At 40.7% G+C, this 24,148-nt stretch overlaps 1 protein-coding gene across 1 annotated transcript; it reads left to right on the top strand.

The window, feature by feature from the left end:
• Positions 1 to 9,243: 9,243 nt before the first annotated feature.
• LOC124969011 (olfactory receptor 7G1-like) lies at positions 9,244 to 9,819 on the top strand (the record flags this gene model as incomplete). The annotated part of the gene is made up of 1 exon (XM_047531845.1): positions 9,244 to 9,819. A coding segment is annotated over one exon (576 nt), but the record flags the coding sequence as incomplete, so codon positions are not given.
• Between the last annotated feature and the right edge of the window lie 14,329 nt (positions 9,820 to 24,148).

The raw sequence follows: 24,148 nt of genomic DNA, 5'->3' as shown, positions 1-24,148 counted from the left end.
TATCTAGCATTCCTCAACTACAGCAGCTATTGAACTGTCCAGATCCACTTTGCTCATTTTTTCCTCTCATTTCAGTCTCCCTTCTCTTCCTCCTGTATCTGCTCTGATGGTCCAGAGACTATTGTTGGGAGACTAAATCTATTTATTCTCAGTCTTTTTAGGACATGCCAACAAAATTTTTGTTTCACCTTCAGTTTTATGAAAATCCCATGCAATTTGTGATTCATCCTTTTCTATTTAAAAAATTTTGTAGATATGTGTTGCATATCATATCAGATTAGTCATGTTTTATCTTTGAGTAATTGGATAGAAATACCATTTCATCAAAGCAATAGCCATTGTGACTGGAGAAGTCATGAGGCACATTCTCAGGTCCCGAGTGGAGACCCCATTTTGAATCTTACTCACTCTGGAATGTCTGTATTTTCAAAGAAGTGTAGACCTTAAAAAAGAAGGAAATCCCTGTGACTTTATCACAATGGTAGTTTTCAAACGTCACATGATAGGATCACAGTGATGCTCCAGGATGTCTAAGACTCTGAGATCACCTCATGTGCTGGTAGGTGTTCAGCTCTCCAGCCTGGTCTCCTGGTTTCCAGTCCCTTCCCTACCCAACACAAAGCAGAGTACTGTGTGTGAATGCATCCCTGCATCCACAACTCAATCAACATAGCTTTATCCTTACATGAGGTCATGGGCAAAATGAGGCTCATAGACATAGCTAACTGTTCCTAAGCTGTTTAAAAGTTCGTACTGAGAATTATGTGTGCCTAGTCCTAGAGCCCCATTGCATTCACACTGCTGGTGACAGCAGTCTATGTTCTTGTAACATTTATTATGATGACTTGAAGTTCTATTAACATTAGGTAACAAAATTAGGTCAAGGGATAAAGCTCCGAATCATGGAAGAGTGAATTCAGACCGACTACCTGAGGACAGCTTTGGAGGGCTGGCAGTTCCTGAAAAGGTTAACCAGATTCACGGTCTTGGAAACCCTCCCAGTTGTCTCTGTAAATCACTGAAGAGTTGGGTCACCTCTCAGAAATTTCCCTGTTCTGCCCCAAATTGTGGGACAATTCATTAACCATGCCACAAAATAGTCTGTGTTTTGAATAGTGGCCCTCCAATAGTGATCCCCAGACCAGCAACATTGGGTAATTTTTCAGAGACACAATTTCAATTCATTTTCTGATTGTCTTATAGATTTTTTTTCTCCTTTTCTTCCTACCTTGCTGTCTTGCTTTATGTATTCTACGGAACTTCAGTCACAAGTGATTTTCTCTAGTGATATAATTTGACTCATTATTTTTATCTTTTCTATGTGTATTATTGATTTTTTTTGGGTGTCTGGAATGCTGAACCCAGGACTGCTTACACTCTGAGCCACATCCCCAGCCCTTTAAAATTTTTACTTTATTTTATTTTGAGACAGGTTCTTGCTAAGTTGCTTAGGACATCACTTAGTTGCTATGGCTGTCCTCAAACTGCAGTCCTCCTGCCTCAGCTTCCTGAGTCACTGGAATTACAAGCATGTGCCACCATACTTAGCACTATTGATTTTTACTTTGCAGTTACCATAACAATAAAAGAACATATTACATGATAAATCTACAATGGAAGCATATATGCAAATATCAGAGAAAACCCATTAATTTGTACAGTTAAGAGGGTTTAATAACTATGATGAAAATAAAATGAGCCATATAAAATGCACTAAGTGTAAGAACTAAACATAGGGATAAGTTCTTCTGAGATTGTCATTTCATTAAAAATGAGCAGAAAGCACTGTATTGCCAGACCATGTTTTAGGTGCTAAACAAAAGGATGGAAACTCTGCTTGGGACCATTGTTATGGAGTGAATGCTTATATCTCTCCCAAATTCATAGGTTGAAACCACATTTATGGTAGTACAAAGTGGGAATTTTGAGTTAATCAGGTTTACAAGGTTTAGGAGCCCCTTGGGATTGTTGCTTCTGTAAGGTAAGAAAGATATCCCAGAGTTTCCTATCTTTGTTAAGGGAAGATGCAGAAAACCACAGAGAGAAATATCATTGGAGTCTCAATCCTCTGACTGTAATGAGCATCTATTGTTCAACCTGCCAATCCACACTGATCTGTTATAGTGACCTGACTCCAAAGTACCTTTGTGCATGATCAAAGCAAGTAGCCATCAACAAGAAGGACAAATGTGGAAAACAGTGTGTATTCTATACAACTCCAGTCACAAGAGAAGATGATCAGTCCAACGGCTATCTTTCCTTCTATTTACTGATACAACAGAAGCTGAGAGCACCATATGGCCATGCTCTATTCCAGATGCTGAGCATGTATCTGTACATAGACTGATGGAAGTCCTTATACCCATCTCACTAATGAGAGGAGAAGTAGGTGTCACTTGAGGATGATTTGTGGTGGGCACTGTGATGAGCTCCCTGGAGCTGCTGTCAGAGAAGGTGGAGCTGTTTCCCCAGTTGCTTGGAGTGCTGCAGGAAGACACTCCTTCATTCTCTCCCCTTTTCTCTGATGATCTCAGGAGAATAATCACTGTACTCAGGGTCATGCTCCTTTCCCACAATCTTAACTTATGACTGATCAATGCAGAATTTCCATAGCTGGTCCACACTTGACACAGCTTGGGACAATTCTGAAAGCACAGTCAAGCTCCATAATGCCTCACCAGGTCAATGGACTCCAAAATGGGGAAAGCGTCACAAGTCAGTTTTCCCCTATTCTAATTTTGTTTCTATCCCATTTATCCACAGTGTCTGACCACATATGACCACCCTAATATCTGTGCATACCAAAGCCTGCTTGTCTTTCCAGGTAGCTCAATTGGATGCTAAAAGAAAAGTACAGGCTGAAAGATTCTGATAAATGCAATGGAGAATACCTATCAATAAATAGAGTGAGAAAATGTTAAAGCATACACTTGTAGTGGTAGGTTAGGACACTTCATTGACAAATCAACATTTGCACACAAATCTGAAAAGGGTTCAGGAGTGAATGAAGTGGTTCTACAGATTATGAACCAACCTTGCATTGCTGGAGCAAAACCAAATATTGGTAGAGCATGACAACCTTTCATATTTCTCACTGGACTTCACTTCTCTCGTTACCTCTCCCTGCCCCTCCTTTTCTCCTTCCTTCCTCTCTTTCTTTCTCTTTGACAGAGTCTCGCTAAGTTGCCAGGTTCACTTCAAACTCATAATACTCCTGCCTTAGTTCCCTAGCTAACTGGACTTACAGGCACCTACCACTGTGCCTGGATGGATTTTATTTTGCCAAATTCTAAAGTGTCAGGGTATGTTTTTTATGCCCTTATTATGTTAATCTTGTCTGATTTAGGCATCCATGCAACAAGCCAACAATGACCTCTTTTCTTTTATCCTTGGAGGTATTCAAATTCCATGAGCAGAAGACTAGGCAGTGCTCAGCTCGTGAATCCTCCTACATTTCTACCTCTACCATAGCAACTAATCTTCTCCCATGATATCCAGTCCTTGTTGCCTGGGAAGAAGTAATTTCTTGGTCATAGGGATAAATCCGTAGGGTCCCTTGACTTCTGATCATTCACCAAGCTATACCTGAGTGTTTTTTTTTTTTTTCATCCATCTTTTGGTAACTTAATTTTGCATTTTACTATTCCTTTTGTTTGGTAATTGGAAAAATTGACTTTTTAAACAATCCCATAGGTGTCTTTTTATATGCCACCTATCATTCATGGTTTTAAAAGTTAATGGGGTGAAATGGTGATAAAACCCATTATGCTTTCATGATGTTATAAATGGAGTTTTGAGTTATGTGTCTAGCAAAGGATAGATTAAACGACCAGCAGTTAGCATTTGTAAAGTAAGTTGACAAACATGAAATTATTGAAATCCTCAATTATAGAAGATTTTAAAATAAATACTAACATGGATTACCGTCTCTATCTATGAAACTGTAGTTGGAATCTAACACATCTCTCTCTCTCTCTCTCTCTCTCTCTCTCTCTCTCTCTCTCTCTCTCACTCTCTCTCTCTTTCTCTTATTGTGGTGCAGACAGCTTTAAGGACATGCACTAGTGGGATCAGGATGACAGTAACATTTCTGGTATAATGAGGAACTGTGGGTATTGAGCCCCAAGGGACACAGAGACTGGAGGTGTCAGCTAGTGAGAACCTCACTCAGAAGCCCAGGAAACCAGGAAGCAGCAGCTGTTCCTTCAACCAGAGATAGTCCTTCCTGAGCTGGAGTCCATAGGCTCAGAGTGTGCCTTCCATCCTGAGAACAAGTTTCTGTCTCCACATCCAGGTGAGATGGTGGGTCATTCCCAGGGAAGTCAGCCAAGGAGCTCAATGTCCCTTAGTTCATGATTTTGATGTGAGCGCAGGTGTTTTGCTCCAGTTTCCTCCCAGGAAAGTGTAGGCAGAGGATGGGGCACAGTTCCCCATGACTCTGCTGCCTGACTCCACATTCCTGACACATATCTTAGTACATTTTCTACAATATTCAAGCAGCTTCCATTTCTGTTGTGTACCTGCTCTCTCTGGACAGCTGGAAGGGCCATTTCCTCCTAGTGGAGGGAAATTTATACTTCATAATGGACCTTATTAAGTATTATGACAATTACTTCAATTCTGTTGTTGGTGTTGGGGAGATTTTGATCAGTGTAACAGTTTTCTAAGGCTGCTATAAAAAAGTGCTATGGATCCAGTGGGTTAATAACAGAGGTTCATTTCCTCCCAGTTCTGAAGGCTAGAGTTTGAATGATCAGGGTGTTGGCAGGAGTTGTTCCCTCTGAAGCCTCTCTTCCCACCTTGTAGATGGTTGTCTTCTCCCAGGGCTTTCCCATGGTCTTTTCTCTGTGGATTTCTTTCCTTCCTTCTTTTTCTCCCTCTTCTTTCTTTCTTGGTTTTCTTCCTCTCTTCCTTGTCTTCCTCTTCCTCAGCCTTTTCTCATCTCCTTCCAAAACACGGTCTTTCCATGTTGTCCACGCTGTTTTCAAACTTCTGGGCTCAAGTGATTATTCCACTTCAGCCTCCCAAGTATCTGGGAACACAGGTGCATAACATCTTGTCCAGCTTTAGTTTTCTCTCCTTGTATTATAAGGATTCCCACCATATATGATTCTGATTCACTGTAATGACAACATTCTAGAGGAATTACCTTTTGGAATTTTTGTTTTTATTAGTGCATGATAGTTATACATAATGCTGGGGTTCATTTCGATATAACGTGCATGCGTGGAATGTGACTTATTCCATTTTGGTGTCAGAAACTTCCTCTTCCCCTTCTTATCCTCCCTGTTCCCCTTCTTTACTCTATTGAACTTTATACTATTTATTTGTTTTTAATTGGTGCTTTGTAGATATACCTAAAGGTGAAATTCACTGTGGTATATTCACATATGTACATAGCGAAACTGAAGATCACCTTGTAAAGAACCACCTTCAGATTCCCTCATGGTCTTCAGTACTGGGGGTTAAGGTTCTAACACAAACTTTCTGAGGGTATGGAATTGAGCGCATGACCATCCATTCCTCTTTTATCTCTTTGCTGGATCTTTACCCATTATTCTACAGCAAGTCATTGTCCTTCCCCTGGGGTCCGTGAGGACTCAGGGGAAGTAGGTGAACATGCAGAAAGGCTCACCTGGCAGCTTCCCAGATCCCATGTTTTAATTCCTAAAATTACCAGATTTCAAACAGGAGCTTAGCTTCAGAGACAGTAGTTAACAACTGCAGCAACCTATGGACAGCCATCTCCTTTTCCCAAAGCTAAGAGACAGTGACATTTTGCTCTGCTTCAATTTTTAAATGAAGTAATAGAATAAGAGGTACATGGAATTCATCACTGTGGAATTCCCCTCCACTCCTCTTCTTCCCTCCCCAGGCATGCCACCCACCATCAAGCTGATAGTCCTGAAGCATGCGAGGTAGGTGAGCCATATGAAGCATAGCATGCTTGACTCTGGATTGTACTTGTAGTCATAAATAAGAGGCAGTAACTAGAACACATATCAGTTAGGGAAAGTAGAAATAAATTGCCTTCTGAAAGTATAGTGGAGTCCTCTGGTAATTGAGATTAAAGAAAGCAGACCAACTGTATAAACTTCAATCAATGAAATCACACACCTAAGAAAACCTGTTATACATATTACATACAGTAGGATTCTGTTTGTGTAAAACTTTTAAAGTGCAACAGAATGCAGAAAAAATAATACCAACCTAAGGAAAGGTGTGAAGAGTGATACCTATGAAGTTGGTGTGCGGTCCTCTGGGGAAGGAAGCAGCCTGAAGTGTTTGCCCTACATGCACACATGGTGTGGGTGCTTCAGCTGTGCCTCTATTGTTACTGCCATAAGATATGTGAAGCAGGGATGATGAAGTGTGTCATTCTTAAATGCAGCCTGATGGCTGCCAGCCCTTCAGGATTCTGTGTTTTCCCTCAGACCACATCGTCCATGACCAAAATGTTATGTGTCCCTGCAGGTTGTGTGGCACAGTGTTTATTCATATAATTTCTTCCTGGATTAGGTATGCATAATTTTGTGAGTATGTGTTTAATTTATGTATTATTTGCTTCCTTCTTATTGCATACACTCTGTACATATATATTATGTTATATTACATCATATACACTATCATATGGCTAGGCCAAATGATTATTTTATCGTCGATGTTTCTTTCATTCCTTCCTTCCCTACATAATCAAGATTCCCAGAAAGTATAGTGGAGTCCTCTGGTAATTGAGATTAAAGAGGTCATTTCAAATACAGAAGTCTTCATTTCTTCATTCTTCAAGCTAAAGATGGCCTCTCTTCTTTCTTCTTCAATCAACTGCCCACACCAATCACTCTCTCTGAGGGGTGAGAAATGTCATGCATTCCTGCTCATGGAAGACACATGTGCACAGCCCCCTCCCACACACACACAAACACAACATACCTGTACCCCCAGGGCAGGAAAGGTCAACATGAGTCTCACAAGATCAGTACTCTGCTGGTTTTTGTTCCAATTGTTGCTCACTGAAACATCACCACGTGACTTTTACCAGTTTACTAAGATATAATAGCACAAGTAAAATCTGTCCATTTTTAAGATGTGATCATTGGGGAAGTGTACATTGTGAAATGCTCACCACACTGCACTACTGGATATATCCACTACTCAGTTCCCATTATACGAAAGAGGATACCCGGGCTTCTCATCCAGACGAAAATCTTTCCATCCATAAAGCTAATGTAGGAGGCTGAATTAGATACAGATGTGCAAGTCTAACATACTAAATGCTAATTGCTGACATGGCAGGATCTCTCTTCCCCCTGAGAGGAAGACCATTGCTCTCAGGGACACACCTATTAAGCAGTCTTATCATTTAAGTCTGTGAATTCTTCTGCTTGTCATCTGCAATAAAAAAAAAAAAAAAAAAAAAAAAAAAAAGACTTTTACTTTCCATGTGATGTCAAAAATGATTTCATTTTTTTCTCTCATTTAAATATTTTTGTTTGTTTGTTTAATTTAACAAAAAGAAACCTATCACATTAAGGGAAGAAGTTTCCTTATGATGCAAAAGAGAATGTAATCAACATTGTTACCCAGTTTCTCTTAGAATTAATTGCTGAAGCAGACTGCTTCAGTTCCCAAGGAGAGTTTTAAGAACTTCAAGGTAATTTTGTTTTTGTTTTTGTTTGGGGTGTGTTTTGTTTGCTTGTTTTCTCCTTTGTTTTTGAACTGAGGATTGAGCCTAGGATCTTGCACTGAGTTAAATCCCAGCCCATTTATATTTTATTTTGAGACTGGGTCTTGCTAAGTTGCAGAGACTGGACTCAAACTCATGATGCTCCTGCCTCCGCTTCCAGGTGTTGGAATTACAGATGTGCACACCTGCACCAGGCTTGAACTTTGAGTTGAGAGGTACCAGTCTCGAATCTTTTCTCTCTCTCTTTTTTTTTTCTTTTTTTTTTTTTGGTGCTGGGGATCCACCCAGGGCCTTGTGCTTATAAGGCAAGCACTCTACCGACTGATCTATCTCCCTAGCCCTGGAATCTTTGCTCTTGACCATCTGAATGGGTTTTCTTTGTCAGCTACAATTAGGGTAGAAGAAGGCATAACTAGAAAACAAGGGGAAATTGGATGCTTTCTCAGGAAAATCTATTCAAATTGTAAAAGGAAATGATGAAGCATCAGGGGTCATTTAGAAATGTTAACTCTTTGCTGTCCTGAAGCCTTAGCAGAGGTTGACTCTAGGAGTCAGTCAGACAATGAACTGACCCAGTCTTGGCCAACCATTAACTGTCTGTTGTGTCTATGACACGTCCTTCTGAGTCCATAGGGCTGAGAGGCCACAAACTGCCTCACCTGAGTTTCGATGATCCCTTCTCATGATGACTCACACCAAAAATGGAGACCATGGATCTAGAAGACAGATTTGATAGGTGAATTTCATCTTACTTTCTGTTTCCTTGCATGGAAATATTCTGAAGGAAAATCAATGTCATGTACTTTGTCCCAAGTCTCATCACTTGATCACGTGTGAAAAAGTGTTCATGTCCAAGAGAGGGAGTAGAAGTTAGTGGAAGCTGTAGAGAAGAGGGCTGGAGGGTGACAGTAAGCAAAGAATGGATTTTAATATTCTCTTATTGCATGACACATATGAACAGAGTTTTTTTTAAAAAACAAAAACACCACTTCTTCATATTTAGAAATACCAAAGTGATCTAGATTGCTTGTTAAAATATACACTGCTGGTCCTTATCCCAGAGTTTATCATCAGAGAAGTCCATAAAGGTAACAAGAATCATTTCTACAAAGTTCCAATGTGATACTTATGCTGTTCCAGAAACCACACATTCTATTTTATTTCCTTACAATCTTTTCTGTAACATTTACTAGTGACATGAAACCCAAAAACCAAACAGCCATTTCAAAATTCCTCCTTCTGGGACTGACAGAGGACCCAGCACTGCAGAACCTCATCCTCAACCTGTTCCTGTCCATGTACCTGGTCACCGTCCTGGGGAACCTGCTCATCATCCTGGCTGTCAGCTCTGACCCCCACCTCCACACCCCCATGTACTTCTTCCTGTCCAACCTGTCCTTCACTGACATCTGCCTAAACACTTGCACAGTCCCAAAGATGTTGCTGAATATTCAATATAGGACCAAAGCATCTCTTATACAGGCTGCCTCGTCCAGGTCTGCTTTGTTATAGTTTTTGGATTTTTGGAAAATTTTCTCCTGGCAGTGATGGCCTATGACTGCTACGTGGCCATTTGTCACCCCCTAAGGTACGTAGTCATCATGAAGTCCTGCCTCTGTTTTCTGCTGGTTCTGGTCTCTTTGTTCGTTAGCCTTTGGGAAGCCCTCCTCCACACTCTGCTGTTGCTGAGTTTGTCCTTCTGCTCAGCCCTGGAGATCCCCCACTTCTTCTGTGAACTTGCTCAGGTCCTCAGGCTGGCCTGTTCTGATACCTTCATCAATAACATCCTGATATATTTTGCAGCTTTAATGTTTGGTGGTCTTCCTCTCTCTGGGATCATTTTTTCTTATATTCACATTGTGTCCTCTGTCTTGAGAATGCCCTCATCAGAAGGGAAGCATAAAGTCTTTTCCACCTGTGGGTCTTGCCTTTCTGTTTTCTCCTTGTTCTATGGGACATCTTTTGGGGTGTACATTAGCTCTGCAGTGACAGACTCCTCCAGGAAGGCTGCAGTGGCTTCAGTGATGTACACTGTGGTCCCTCAGATGGTGAACCCCTTTATCTACAGCCTGAGGAACAGGGACATGAAGGAGTCCTTCAGGATGCTCACAGGCCAGACGACTTCTCTACTATAAAGTATCATGTGCTTTGAAGCAGGTTTTATAGTGTAAGTAAAAGTGACAGGATTCCTGGTAGCCAAAATGCCTGCCTCTCTCCCTAAGTTCTTCTCACAGAATGGTAAAACTTAATGACCAGGTGCATTTGAACTTGTCTCGAAACATCCTGTTGTCTTTTGTCTGGCTCTGCGATATTTAACACATGATTTACATTCTCTAAATACAATTTTGTTTCCTTGATTCACAGAATGAAAGTCTCAAGGAGAGGTTTTTCCTTTAGCAAATTTTCTTGTGATACTGTTCTTCTTGCAAAAGGGCAAGTTGGGGTGGTGAGTGGACCAGAGAAAATATTTAAGTAAATTTGTGGTGGGACATCTAGTGTAGCTTCCCTTGGTCCCGGGGCTGTGAGAATACAGTGGCTTAGCACATTTCTCCTAGGGATTCATACTCTTATTTGCTGTTTGTTCAGATATGTGATATTTGGCAAATGATTTCAATCTCTAAACTCTAAATGTTCAGGCACAGTGAGTGTGCATGTGTGTGTGTGTGTATGTGTGTTTGTGTGTGTGACAAAACGTGGTGTAGCATCATGGTCAGCTCTTTCTCCCCCTGAATAGAAAGGGCTACCCTCCGCAGGGACCCTGCTGGTGGGACCACTGTTAGCTTGTGACTTTGCATTGTCTCGTGAATTTCCATTTTCCAAATATCAGGACATTTTTGTCACCTTTCTTAAATGTCTACACACTTGACATTTTCTCTCATTTAGCTGTTGTTTGTTTACAAATTAATATGCCACCTACCACCTTCATGGAAAAACTCCCTTAAGATGAGACAGAGAATCTGAGTTTCCCAACTGCCCTTAGAATTAATGGCTGAAGGAGGTGGCTTATGTTTCTGTGGGGGAGTCCCATGAGCTTCAAGTACAGATGCTTCAAGTATAGAGGCAACATTTTCTGACTTTGCTCAGGCCCGGGTGGAGGGATGCCTTTGGACCACTGTAACTAATTTCATGAGTAGCGATGGACACACTTGGAAGGCACAGGAAAGTCTAGAGGCTTTGGTCAGGAAGAAAATATCCAGGTTGCACAGGAAAATCTCGAGATCTGAGTGATCACTTAGGAATGCCAATTCCGTGTACCCAGAGGCATTAAGAGATTGTGAGTCAGCCTGGCACTCAGAACATCTGAGCCCCAACCTCATTCTGGGCCAAGCATGCACTGTGGATCTGACATGCATGGTGTTACCACACTTTGCCTAAGTGGCCTGGTGAACACATGGACTGATGGTAAGAATATTTGCCTTTGCCCAGATGATTGGCTGGGTTGAGACATTGTTCTGCTACTTTATAATTCTCTTTTCATGAGATGGAGTCTTTCGACATGTGACATGAGCTCTTACTTCTCCCCCTTTGTCAAGTGTGTTTAATCTTACCACCTTCAGTTTATCTTTTGTTGATATATAAATGTTCTTTTTTGAACCAGAGGAAGGCTCTTCCACAGTGTGGGCAGCCACAAGGTCCCCCTCTTTATAACACCTGGAGTTTGCTATAATGATGAGGAATGAGAAGGTAGAAACCAGGCAGCACAGTGCTGGGTCTCTGGGCCTCACGGGGGCATTTCCCATCAGGGGCATTTTTTATGACAAAGACACGTGGCAGGCTTCCTCCTCCCAGGGGAGTGGATAGTGGGGAAAATGAGAAAAAAATAGAGAATGTCCCTAGCTGTGCAAATGCCAAATTTAGGCACAGTGAACTTCATATTGTCAAATTTCCCTTGGGACCTGGAGGTCATTTGCAGAGGAAAGGAAAGAAATATGGAAGACATCACTATGTTTTTTGCATGGACACACTGCAATTAAAATGATTCAAATGACCAAATAAAGTAACACATGAATCTGTGCAGGCATTGAAACCATGAAAGAAAATGTATGATTGAGGGCATGTCATGAGAGATTTTTAAATATTCACCAAATGTATATAGGTGTGGTGATATTTCTTATGGATTACTCAAATATAACAAAAAGTATAGAAAGTAACAGTTAAGGTCCGGGTACTGACTTGAGCAGTGAGTAAGAGAGGAATCAAGTTTGGTTCCAACAAGTGGATTTTATTCATGCAACGCACACTCAATTTAACATTCCTAATGATAGGAAGTCACAAATACATTGAGGATCACTCCCTTGTTCACCTAGAGTCCAATTCCCATGGACTTACTCAATGCAACGTCTCTCAGCCAAGAAGTCAGTCAGCAAGACCGAGGGGAATCTTCTCAGCCGTAGCCTCTCTCAGCTCCTCGGATGTCTTTGGATGTCCTTGGGAGTCCGATAAGCCAGAGGCTGGATGGCAGTCATGGTCATGGAGAGGTGGTCAGTCATCTGACCTCAGTGACAATGGTTGCTCAGCAATCAGTGATAGTGCGGACAGAAGCTGGGGCAGTCAAGAGACAGAGTGACATGGAGTCCTCTGGTCATGGTGCTGCTGACAGTTTGCTCCAAAAGTCCAGGGATTTAAGTAGTGACTGGGTAGTCATGCCCTGGTCTTCATTGATAAAGACCAGAATGTGATTAGACTAGGAGCCACCACTCAAATCACAGATAAAGTTTCATATTGGCATTGGGTCATCCTGCCACACAGCAAGTTTGTCAGTAGGCACCTTTATGATTTTAGTTTTACAAGTCCAGGCAAATACCAAATATAGCTTATTATTACTACTTAACAAACAGCGATAGCAAGTCCTATTATTTCCTTGTCTTATTACAGGTACCAACACTCAACATTATCAAATTCACATCTTAAATACCCTCCTCTCTGGTACCGTCATTGCGATAGAGAGCATACATTTGAAGCCATGGTTTGGACCATTTTGTTTTTGCCCATTCCCCAGAAGAGCCACAGCATTAACTTGATGTACATGAATCCTCTGTGGTTTGTTTGTCTTTGGTATCATTCTTCTATGATGACTGCATTTTATTTAAAAATGCTGTATACAAGCAGCCTCATATTGTGCATGTCATTTTATTACCATTTCTTCCTTGACATGTTTTAGTAATACTAGTGATTTTATTTCTACTTTACTACCAGAAATTTACATAATATTGTTACCTCCCCATTGGTTCCTCCATTTTCTCTCTGACTGATATCATGGTGTTTGCTTTCTATCCTTTACACATGGATCAATACATGTACAATATGAAACCACGCACTGGAGAAATTATCATAATAGTCCTGCTTCTGAGAAGGGAAAGAAAGAAATACGTATTCTGGGGAATACGTATTCAGTATATATTAATATTTAAATAGAAGACGTGAAGTTGGCAGCGTAGAACAACAACATTCAGTCATTCTGGTCAAGAGTAAATACGGGTGTTTTATAAAGGTTATCATCACAATATCTCTGTTGTTGTTACAGTTTAAAATATAAAAGTAAATATAATATAATATTATATTATAAAAAATAAAAGTAAAAATAATATAATATATATTTACTTTATATATAGAAGAATTGTTAGACAAGATGACACCACGCTGGGTTTGCCTGGGTCTGTACTTCCTCCTCCAGAGTCCTCGTAACTAATAGAAAGAAGTGCCACCAAAGTTCTGCACAGAGACACAAGGGGAGCCAATGGAAAGAGAAGGTGGAACTGATGAATGCCTTCCCTCCACCCCTCGAAGATGCAAGGATAGGTCAGAATTTGACCACTGTCATCCTGTTTGAAAGGGAGATGGTTTATTTGCAAGAGGAAGATGGCTTTTGTCACCCTATAGGCAGTGTAGGGTAGAAGGAGATCTCTGGGTGCTGTTGAAAACAACTAATCAAAGGGGGGAACGATACAGAGGGAGGAACAGGGCTTAACCAGACCCCTGTCCTGAGGTAGGCAGTGTCTTCTAGTCCTACTGCAGGAGGAAGTGTCCTTGATTAGGGCCAGAAATGACCTATTCCTTTCTTCTCAAGGAGAAATAGGGAACAACTCTCCCAAAAACATAAGGCAAGGAATTTTTGAAAGAAATACCTTGCCAGGAAGCCCAACCTAAACTCACCAGGTTTATAAGCAGTTTCTTCCAAGCAGTCAAGAAAGAGTTAATCTCCATGTTAGAAGAGCAATTTTAGAATAAACAAGAGAAAGACAACTTTCTGTCTTTATCACTGATTGGGTTAATGTTCACCATCTTTAGTAATAAGAGAAATGCAAATCAGAACTACACTAAGATTCCATCTCACCCCAATTAGAATGGTGATTATCAAGAATACAAGCAACAATAGGTGTTGGAGAGGATGTGGGGAAAAAAGGTACACTCATACATTGCTGGAGGGGTTGAAAATGAGTGCAGCCACTCTGGAAAGCAGTGTGGAGATTCCTTTCTAAGGACTTGGAATGGACCCACCATTTGACCTAGCTATCTCACTCCTCGACCTATACCCAAAGGACTTAAAATCAGAATACTATAGAGATACAGCCACATCAATGTTCATAGCTGCTCAATTCACAATAGCCAGACTGTGGAACCAACCTAGATGTCCTTCAATTGATGAATGGATAAAGAAACTGTGGTATATATATACAATGGAATATTATTCAGCTATAAAGAATAATAAAATCATGGCATTTGCCGGCAAATGGATGAAATTGGAGAATATCATGCTAAGTGAGATAAACCAATCTCAAAAATCCAAAGGACGAATGATCTCACTGATAAGCAGATGATGACACATAATGGAGAGTGGGAGGGTGGCAAGAATGGAGGAAGGAGGGACTGTATAGAGGGAAAAGAGTAGTGGGAGGGGTGTAAGGAGTCGGGGGAAGGAAAAAATAACAGAATGAATCAAACATCATTACCCTAAGTAAATGTATGATTATGCAAATGGTATGCTGTTACTCCATGTACAAACAGAAAAAACATGTATCCCATTTGTTTACAATAAAAATAAATTTTTAAAAAAATAAATAAATAAATAAATATCTGTAGAACAAGTAAAAAAATAAATTCAGGAATTAATAATTGAGATATAAGTAGCATGAATTAAAGAACTTTAATTATCTGGTTGGCTTTAAGAGGAATCTGATTCAAATTCTCAACCTGATATTGAAGAAATAAGATGTGTCCTCAGGAAATAGAGGCAGACTTAGTGAGTTGGAGGATCCTGATTAAGGCTCATCTCTGGGAGGAGCTCAGGTGCTGCTTTCTGGCTGGGGCAGGGCTGCTGAGTGAGGTGGTCCCAGGCTGACTCCTACAGTCTTTGTATACTTGGGGCTCAATATCTAAAGTTCCTCATTAGACCAGCTATTGTACTAACAATCTGATCCCAAGAGTGCAGGTCCTTGAAGACCAGCTCTGCAGGAGTGAGGGATTCAGGGTGGCTGATTCCTGAGCCCTGAGGCCATGTCTGCACCACTCAGTTCTCTGCACTGTCTGCTCAGCTGCACTACAAGGGCCCTGCTCATGTAACACATGGCAACTCTCTAATGAATTCCAGGGCTCCATTTCAGTCATGAACAAAGGCATCCCTATTTAATTAACGATTTCAGGAAGCACCGTTCCATTTTAGATGTGAAGACATGTCCTGCATGGATAGGTTTAAATAGTATATTTACAGATATTAATGAAGATACTGTGCTTGCCAGCTTTCAATTGCTGTAACAAATACCGGAGACCATTCAACTTAAATTGTGGAAAGGTTCTTCTGATTCATAGTTCAGAGATCAGTTTCATAGTCATTTGGTCTGTTGCCTTGGACCTGTGACAGTGTGGATTATCACTGAGATTGTATGTGGCTTTGGGGACCACCAGGAAATAAAAAGAGATAGGAGGGGCTGGTGTCACTACAGCCTGCCCAACAACCCGATTTCCTTTAAATTTGGTTCACGTCTGGAAGTTTCCAACACTTCAAAGAAGCACTGCAGACTGGTCACCAGGTCTTTAATGCACAGGGGCAGATAATAAAACTTTGACCTTGAAAAATGCACAAACTCTGGGTGTTCCCAGTTAATCATCAGGGGGTGTTTGCTGAACTATAATGTTTTCCCAAATAGTTTGTAAAGATCATATTATTATTTAATTTAATTAATTTATTTATTTTTGCCAATAGTTGACTCATTTTCATTTTTAAAATGTTTTCATTCTTAGCCACATGACTTACCACAGATTCTTTGGACTCCCAATCAACTTCCTGTAATGCCATTCTGGAAAATTTTCAAATAATTGAATAAACCCCTCTGAGTTTTTAACTTCAAATAAACACCCCCACTCACAGGTACCCCATTCACCTCAACACAATTAAATATACGTACATAGTAAATTTATGTGATAGTCAATATTGTATGACAGTTCCTAGAACTTAGTTCTGCACTGGGAATGACCACTTGACATCAGTGATAGCTTGGAGAAGAGAATGAGAAGACAAAATAAAAATATATAACAGAATTAGAGTCGCTTTGTTCACTGCTGACAGCCCAAATTATAGACAGGGATTATACTCCCCGTGTCATTTTGTGAACAGTATTTTCAATTCCATCATGGTGGTTTAAATATACATCTTTCTTCAGAATAGGTGACTATGATGTGAAGTTATAGCTCTTTATTTTTAAGCTATTAAACTCCCAATATTTCAATTCTGCATATGCTTCAATAAAATTGACACCAGGGCCACAGGCCACAAGGACTTCTGAGATTTCCATGGGCTTCTGCTCTGTCCACACAGGTGGGTGTCATGGTGGCAGCATCAAACAGGACCCTTCCTCAGGACCAGAGGTTATGTTTCCTGATGCCTCAGGTGTTATGGCTAATATTTTGATGAAGTACTCATGGCAAATATAACAGAATAGTGAAATCACTGTCATTAAATTGATATGTTGCCCATGGTTTCTCCAAAACAGAGGAAATTAGAGGAAAGAAGAAGGTGCAGGGATTTGATAAAACTAACAAACAAAACTAGAAGGAAGCAGGAGCAGTTTGTCTGTGTCTGATTTTAGGATAAAAGAGAATCAAAGTCCAAGCACAAGTTTCCAGATTGCTTGTGACCCTCTCCTAATAAACAACGAGGGTTCATCCAGATGCGACAAGATTTAAAGCTCATTTTTAAATCTTCCTACCTGTCTCCTCAGTTGACATAAGTGATAATACAGAGAAAGTACAAAAATACCCAAAACACTAGGGGGAGATTCTGCTTGTGTCCCTGAAAGTTGATACTTTATTTATGAATATTTTCTAAACTTATTTGTTCTAACTAGTTGTACATGACAGTAGAATGCTTTTATACATTTTGATAGCTCACACATAAATAGAGTGTAATCTCTCATTTTTCTGATTATACATATTGCAGGATCACCTTGGTTATGCAGTCATACATGTACATGAGGTAATAAGGTCTGTTTCACTCTGCTATCATTCCTTCCTCCCTTCTCTCCCCTCTACCTAATATAAAGTAACTCTGTTCTTTCCTATCACTGCCCCCTTATTGTGCATTGGTTTTTTCAAATCAGAAAAAAACATTTGGCTTTTGGTTTTTTGGGTATGGCTTATTTCACTTAGCATGATATTCTCTATTTACCAGCAAATGCCATAATTTCATTGTTCTTTAAAGCTGAGTAATAATCCATCATATATATTAACTATTACAAAAATGTATTCTTATCTTTATAGTTTTACTCCCAGCCTTCCCAATATCATGGTCGTGGATTCAACATGTATACTTTCCAAATACTACATGCCACAGATTTAAATAATATGTATTTCTTAACAGTATTTTGTAGAAAATTGCAAATCAGCAGAACAGATGTAACTTGTGGAAAAGGTAGTTTTGTGATTGTAATTTACAGGGTTGGGATGTTACCTGTGCCTACTGAATTGAAGGGGCTTCAATAATGAGGAAAGAAGACATAAGTTATTTCAAGGAGAGGTGTAGACACCCTATTGTTCTGACAAGAGAGGCTACAGAAATAACAGCTCAGAAATGAACAGTTTATTTATTGCCAAATTATAGTTAAAAAGGAAGTGAATTGCTGTATCACCTCAAATACAAAAATAAATTTCAGGAGGTTTCATGCCTCTATACTTCAAGACAAAACATTTAAATCCCTTGGATTGAAGTAAAAATAGCATTCAATATCAAGACTCATTGATATCAAATTATTAGGGAATATTTGGACATCTTCATATATTTTTTAAATGATCCACTTGTGTTTTCACTAAACACTGTAACACTGAAGCTAATGAGACAAACACGTAAATAGTAAATTGGCAAAGGTGATAACTAAAATGCAAGGCTGTCCAGTTAAATAGACAACTTTTGCACATTAACACAAAGACAGACACCTCAATGGAAATATCTCAAACATATACTTTCAAGAAGGGAAATAGGGAATGACTCAAATAATGTTTGAAAAGATGCTCCAGCTCATAAAAGGAGAAATGCAAAATAGTAAAACATTATTCCATGTCGCCAGATTCTTCAGGTAAAGGAAAGTATTTCCTGATGATGTGGAACACCAGGGTCATCTGATGGGCAGGTAAGTTACTTCAATGTCATAAGCAACCTGGACGGAAGTTACACCCTTGTAGCCAATCAACCCAGCACAAGATAAGAGCTATCTTACATTTCCTCCAGGATGTGAAAAGGATAATGTGCCATCAGCTTTATGCACAAGAATAGAAAATAACTAACCAACTTTCCTCAAAATCAGAAATACAGAAAGACTCTCTACATTTTATTGCTACCCCATATCTTGCAAAAGTAGGACTGAAATATGAATGAGCACCTGCTAAACCCAACAATAGGATGGACTCACAGATGTGCAGTGATGAATGACAACCAGGACCCAGAAATCAGTCAAGGCTCTGAAACCATGTCAAGGTCAAAAAGGAGCAAATTGATGCAGTGAATGGGACAGGCATGAGCACACGAGGTGATAACTATTTATTAGAGTCAGACAAAATAAGTTTTTTAGACAAATGTGTGCAATACAGTTGGTAAAAACTGTACTGTCCAATTTCTGGCTCTACTTATGCCTTCCTTATAAGAGAATGTCAAATTATATTTAAGGCCCCAGGGAAATAATCGGTGATGACATCACTTTTTCTTACTCTAGAAAGTCAATTTCATGCAAGTGACACATCACAGCAGAGAACCTATCCTACCAAAGAGTTTCCTCAGGGCTTCATTCATGTCCTTGTTCCTCAGGCTGTAGATAAATGGGTTCAGCATTTGAGGGACCACAGTGTACATCACTGAAGCCACAGCAGAATTCCTGGGGGAGTCAGTCACTGCAGAGCTAATGTATACTCCAAAAGATATTCCATAAAACAAGGAGACAACAGATAGGTGAGACCCACAGGTGGAAAAGGCTTTATGCTTCCCTCCTGATGAGGGCATTCTCAAGACAGAGGAAACAATGTGAATATAAGAGAAAATGATCCCACCGAGAGGAACACCAGCAAATAGACAGGCTGCAACAAATACTGTGATATTATCAACGAGGGTGTCAGAACAGGAGAACTCGATGACATGAGCAAGTACACAGAAGAAGTGGGGGATCCCCTGGTCTAAGCTGAAGGTCAGCCGCTGCAACAGCAGAGTGTGGAGGAGGGCGTCAGCAACACTAATGAGCAGGGAGACCAGAACCAGCAGGACACACAGTGGGGGTTCATGATGACCCCGTACCTCAGGGGGTGACAAATGGCCACATAGCTGTCATAGGACATCACTACAAGGAGAAAGCTTTCCACAAGTGCAAAAATTATGACAAAAGAGACCTGGGTGAGGCAGACTGTGTAGGTGATGGTGTGATTCTCAGTTTGGATGTTCACCAGCATCTGTGGGATTGTGCATGTGGTATAAGCGATGTCATTAAAGGACAGACAGCAGAGGAAGAAGTACATGGGGGTGTGGAGCTGGGGGTCAGAGCTGACCGCCAGGATGATGAGCAGGTTCCCAAGCACTGTGACCAGGTACATGCACAGGAAGAGGCTGAAGATGAGGGGCTGCAGGGCTGCGTCCTCTGTCTGTCCCAGGAGAAGGAATTCTGAGATGGCTGTTTCATTGCTGAATTTCATGTTGTTGATGGTTCTGTAGGAAAAGATGGGAGGCAAACCATAGAATGAACGGCCAGCATTGGCTTTAGGGAAGAAAATGGAAACACAGATTCTTGACCCCCAGGTCAACATTGTTGCTGATACCCTTTGGTAATGACAACCAGATGACTGTGCTTTCAGCAGACCCTCTGGATGGCTTTCATGTGTGTTGGGTTTTGAGAGTAAGTTAATGAAAATAAGTCTTCATGGGCATGTGAAGCCAATATTTGAACCTTTTCCTCTGCCATTTCCTCCCCTCTTACTCCTCACTCATCCCCCTTTCCCCTCAGCTTCCTTTACTGCCATCAATTCTTATGGAACATGACATGGCTTCCTGTCCTTCCCTAAGTGCTGAGCAGGGAGCACAGTGTGAAGCAGGGCTTAGCAGGCAGTTATCCCAGGCCTTAGATTAGAAAGATTAGAATAGGTTGCCTCTATGCTTGAAGCTTAGGAGAGAGACTCCCTCATGGAAACATAGGTCATCTCCCTTAGCAATTACATCTGAAGGGAACTGAGCAACTCTGTCTATGAGATTCTCTATCTCATACTAAAGAAGTTCAACTATGGAGTTGAAAAATGGTGTATGGATTTTTAAAAAGTGAGATAAATGAAAGAAAAATAGAAATATGTAAGCATATGAGAAAAGATATGAAAATAGAAAAAGAAATCCCTGGTATTCAGAAAATGGGTAACTCAAAGCTATAAGATAATTTGAGTCCTATTAGGAGTGTCCCTGTACATAAAATCCTTGTCTACACAGGGAGACAGATGTTTCCAGGACAGTACTTGTATTTGTTGTAATAGTGGATTCACAGACTCTGAATGTGATCCAGGCCCTAAAACTTCAGCCTCCCCTCAGGCTGATGCACCATGGGACCTGCAAGAAGGAAGTGTTTATTACCTTGATGTGGTCATTATTTTGCAGTGAATGGTATTTCCAGCTATCCTAGTGTACACACAGTATGCATGCAATTTTTATCCAATCACAATCAATAACATTGTAAAAAATCTGTGGGAATGTTCCATGATGAGAAATTAAGAAATTAAAATTACCCAGTACAGAACTTTCCAAATAGACTCCCTGATACTGACATTTCCTGTTGGTTTCTTTTGTCTCTGTCATGTACCATCACATGAGATATGATTCAGTTTTCAGAAAGAAGCAGTACAATGGAAAATAAAGAAAAGATCGAAACACAGAATGTCCCTAGCATGATAAATGCAAATATCATGGAAGATTAATGTGCTAAAACTCCCTCTGTCTGAGAGAGTCCAGTAGAAATCTTAGAAGGAGACATCACTGAGACCAGGGTTCATTTCACATAGTGTATGCTGAGACAGGAAATAAGATGAATTAAATAATAAATGAATTAGGTGAGCTTGAATTGCACTTCTGAAGCCTCAACCCAGGGACTTTTGTTGCCTAGTTGGCTTCATGAGGAATGTTGTTCCACATCTCACCTGGAGAATGAAGATGGAAGACGTGTCCTCGGGAAATGCAGCAGACTTAGTGAGTCCAAGGATCCTGAGGAAGGTCATCTCTGGAAGAGGGCCCAGGTCTGCTTCCTGGCTGGGGCAGGGCTGCTGACTGAGGTGTTCCCAGTCTGACTTCTGCAGTCTCTGTGTCCCTGGGGCTCAATACCTAGAGCTCCTCATTAGATCAGCTTTTGTACTAACATTCTGATCCCAAGAGTGCACCTACTTGAAGACCAACTGCAGAAGTGAGGGATTCACGGGTGGCTGATTCCTGACCCCTGAGGCCATGCACCACTCAGTTCTCTGCATGTCTCTGCTCAGCTGCACTGCATGGACCCTGCTCATGCAACACATGGCAACTCTCTAAAGAAATATGGGGCCTCTTTTCATCTCCAAACAAAGGCCTGCCAATTTAACTAACTGCTTCAGGAAGCCTGATTCTATTTTTTGGGTAAACCTATGTCCTGTAGATGTGAGATTCAATCAAATAAATATATATTAGCTAAGATATTGTGGTAGTCGGAATTCTCTTGCTATAACAAGTATGTTAATTAAAGTTACTTAAAAGTGGAAAGGTTTATTTTGGCTGAGGACTTTGGATGTTTCCCTTCATTGTTTCTTCCTTTTGTTGAGAACAGGGTGGTATCTGTGCTGCTAACTGTCTCAAGGACAAACAGGACTGCTGGGCCCCTGTGCTTACCAAGGTTGTTAAGAGATATTTGTCCAAGGAATGTGCGGTTGCCTGGAGACCTTATCTGTCAAGGACGGGAGCCAGGCTTAGCCCTGGCTCATCTCCTGCATAGTTCACCCCTTCCCTCCTCCCTTCTTCCACCTTCCACTAGGACCGTTCAGTTCTGGCAGGACCCAATGAGAATCAAATAGATTGGCAGGATCCCAACCAGAGGAGGACTAATGTTTAGCTGTTCAAATGTTAACCAATTGAAAGAACACTGTAAAACTGCTTGCCTTTCATTATAAAAACCCTGCTAACGAGGGCTCGGGACCTCTATTAGCGTCACCGGTTAAGGACGCAGAGGACCAGGCTCGAGCTTGCTAATAAATGACTCTTTGCTGCTTGCATTGATCGTGGTCTCTGGTGGTCTTTGCGGGGTCTCGAGCCTTTGGGCACAACATATGGGGGCTCGTCCGGGATGCCCCAAGCCCACCCAGGCACCTGATCATAGAGTCATAAGTGACACCTTCGGCCGGTGAGTAAGGCATTGCTGTGTGTTTTCTGGTCTGGATTGCCTGCAGGTTCTGGTTCTGGGTTGGCATAGTCCTGGCGGACACGCTATAGGATCCCCAGCAGGGTCTCGGGAGACGTCCCCTCGACCCGTCGGGTGACTTTGTCGCATCTGTTGACTCTGTCACATCTGGAAGGCTTCTGTGCTGCATCTGGGCAGCTTCTGTGCTGCATTTAGGTGACTCTGTCACATCTGGTGACTCTCACATCTGTGCAGCTTCTGTGCTGCATCTGGGCAGCATCTGTGCTGCATCTGGGCGACTCTCGCATTTCGGTGACTCTCACATCTGGGAAGCTTCTGTGCTGCAATTGGGCGACTTTGTCACATCTGGGTAACTCTTTGTCCCATTTGGGCATTGTGTTGCATCTGGGAAACTCTTTGACACAATCGGAAATTGTTTGTTTTTGTTGACAAAGTACCAGCTAGCCAATTTTTTATTTGGCACACTACGTGTCTGTCTGTTTGTGTATTGTACTATATGGTCTTTACTCTTGCCTTCTATTAAATTCTTCATTGTGTTAATTCGATCTTAGGCTTAGGGATATTCATTGCAGGGTACTTTACAGTCCTTCTCCTTGTTCCTGAGAGATTTGTTTACTCCAATCCCCCTAGGCAGAGAGCTCAGCAGCTCCATTCCTCAAAAGTAGTAAGAAATAATGTTTTGTGATTTTCTGCATTCAAATCTAACCTGATTTCTCAACCAGGAAGAAAAAGGGTTAAAAAGCCCTAGGTGATCCCTCCCTCTCCCCTGCCTGGCCTTGCTAAAGCCTGCATTGGAATGTAAACTGCAGCAGTCTCAGCGGGAAAGGGGGTGACCTGAAGAAAAGAAAAGAAAAAAAAAAAAAAGGTGTCCGTTTTAAACTCCTGGGCTGCTACACAGAACTAACTCATTCTCTAGGATTCTTGTTTTGTTTTGTTTTTCTCTAATGCTGTATTTTTGAGCTCATAATTTTGATCCTGCTTACCTAGGTCAATGATTTTTTTTTGATCAGTTCTATTTTTATCCAACTAGAGTTTTTGAACATCTGTTACATTGCAATGGAGATTCACCTATAAAGTTACAAGGTCTTTGATTTTGTATTATTTGTATGTCGTGCTAATGTCATGTTTTGTCTGTATCTAAACTGAGCGCTCCTAAAATTAAAATTTAAAAATGGATCCAAATACTTTTATTCACGTGATTTAAAAGGGTTCAATTTAAATTGGGTAAACTAATAAAAGTAAAATGTCTTTAGAAATAACTCGCAAGTCTCTAGGTGGTCAAACTAATGGAATGTTGATGTTAAACAATGTCTATTATCAATTATTTCTAGGACTTTTCTTCAACAGGAAAGAGACAGCAAATACTGTTCAGGACACTTGTCTGATTTCTTGGTTTTTACAGGATAAGTTAATTAGAGTTAACATGTATGGGATTACTCAAATGTGTTTGTTGGTGACATCTGATTAATTTGCAAAGTTAAAATGCTCATTGTTAAATAACATCAAGTACTTTTAACTCCTTAAATTACATGGGGTAACATATTTAAACATTATAGGTATTTTCATAGGTTGGTAAATTAAA

This window comes from Sciurus carolinensis, chromosome 17 (assembly GCF_902686445.1).
Source record: "Sciurus carolinensis chromosome 17, mSciCar1.2, whole genome shotgun sequence".
Lineage (NCBI taxonomy): Eukaryota > Metazoa > Chordata > Mammalia > Rodentia > Sciuridae > Sciurus > Sciurus carolinensis.
This window is presented reverse-complemented; position numbering and strand designations above follow the sequence as displayed.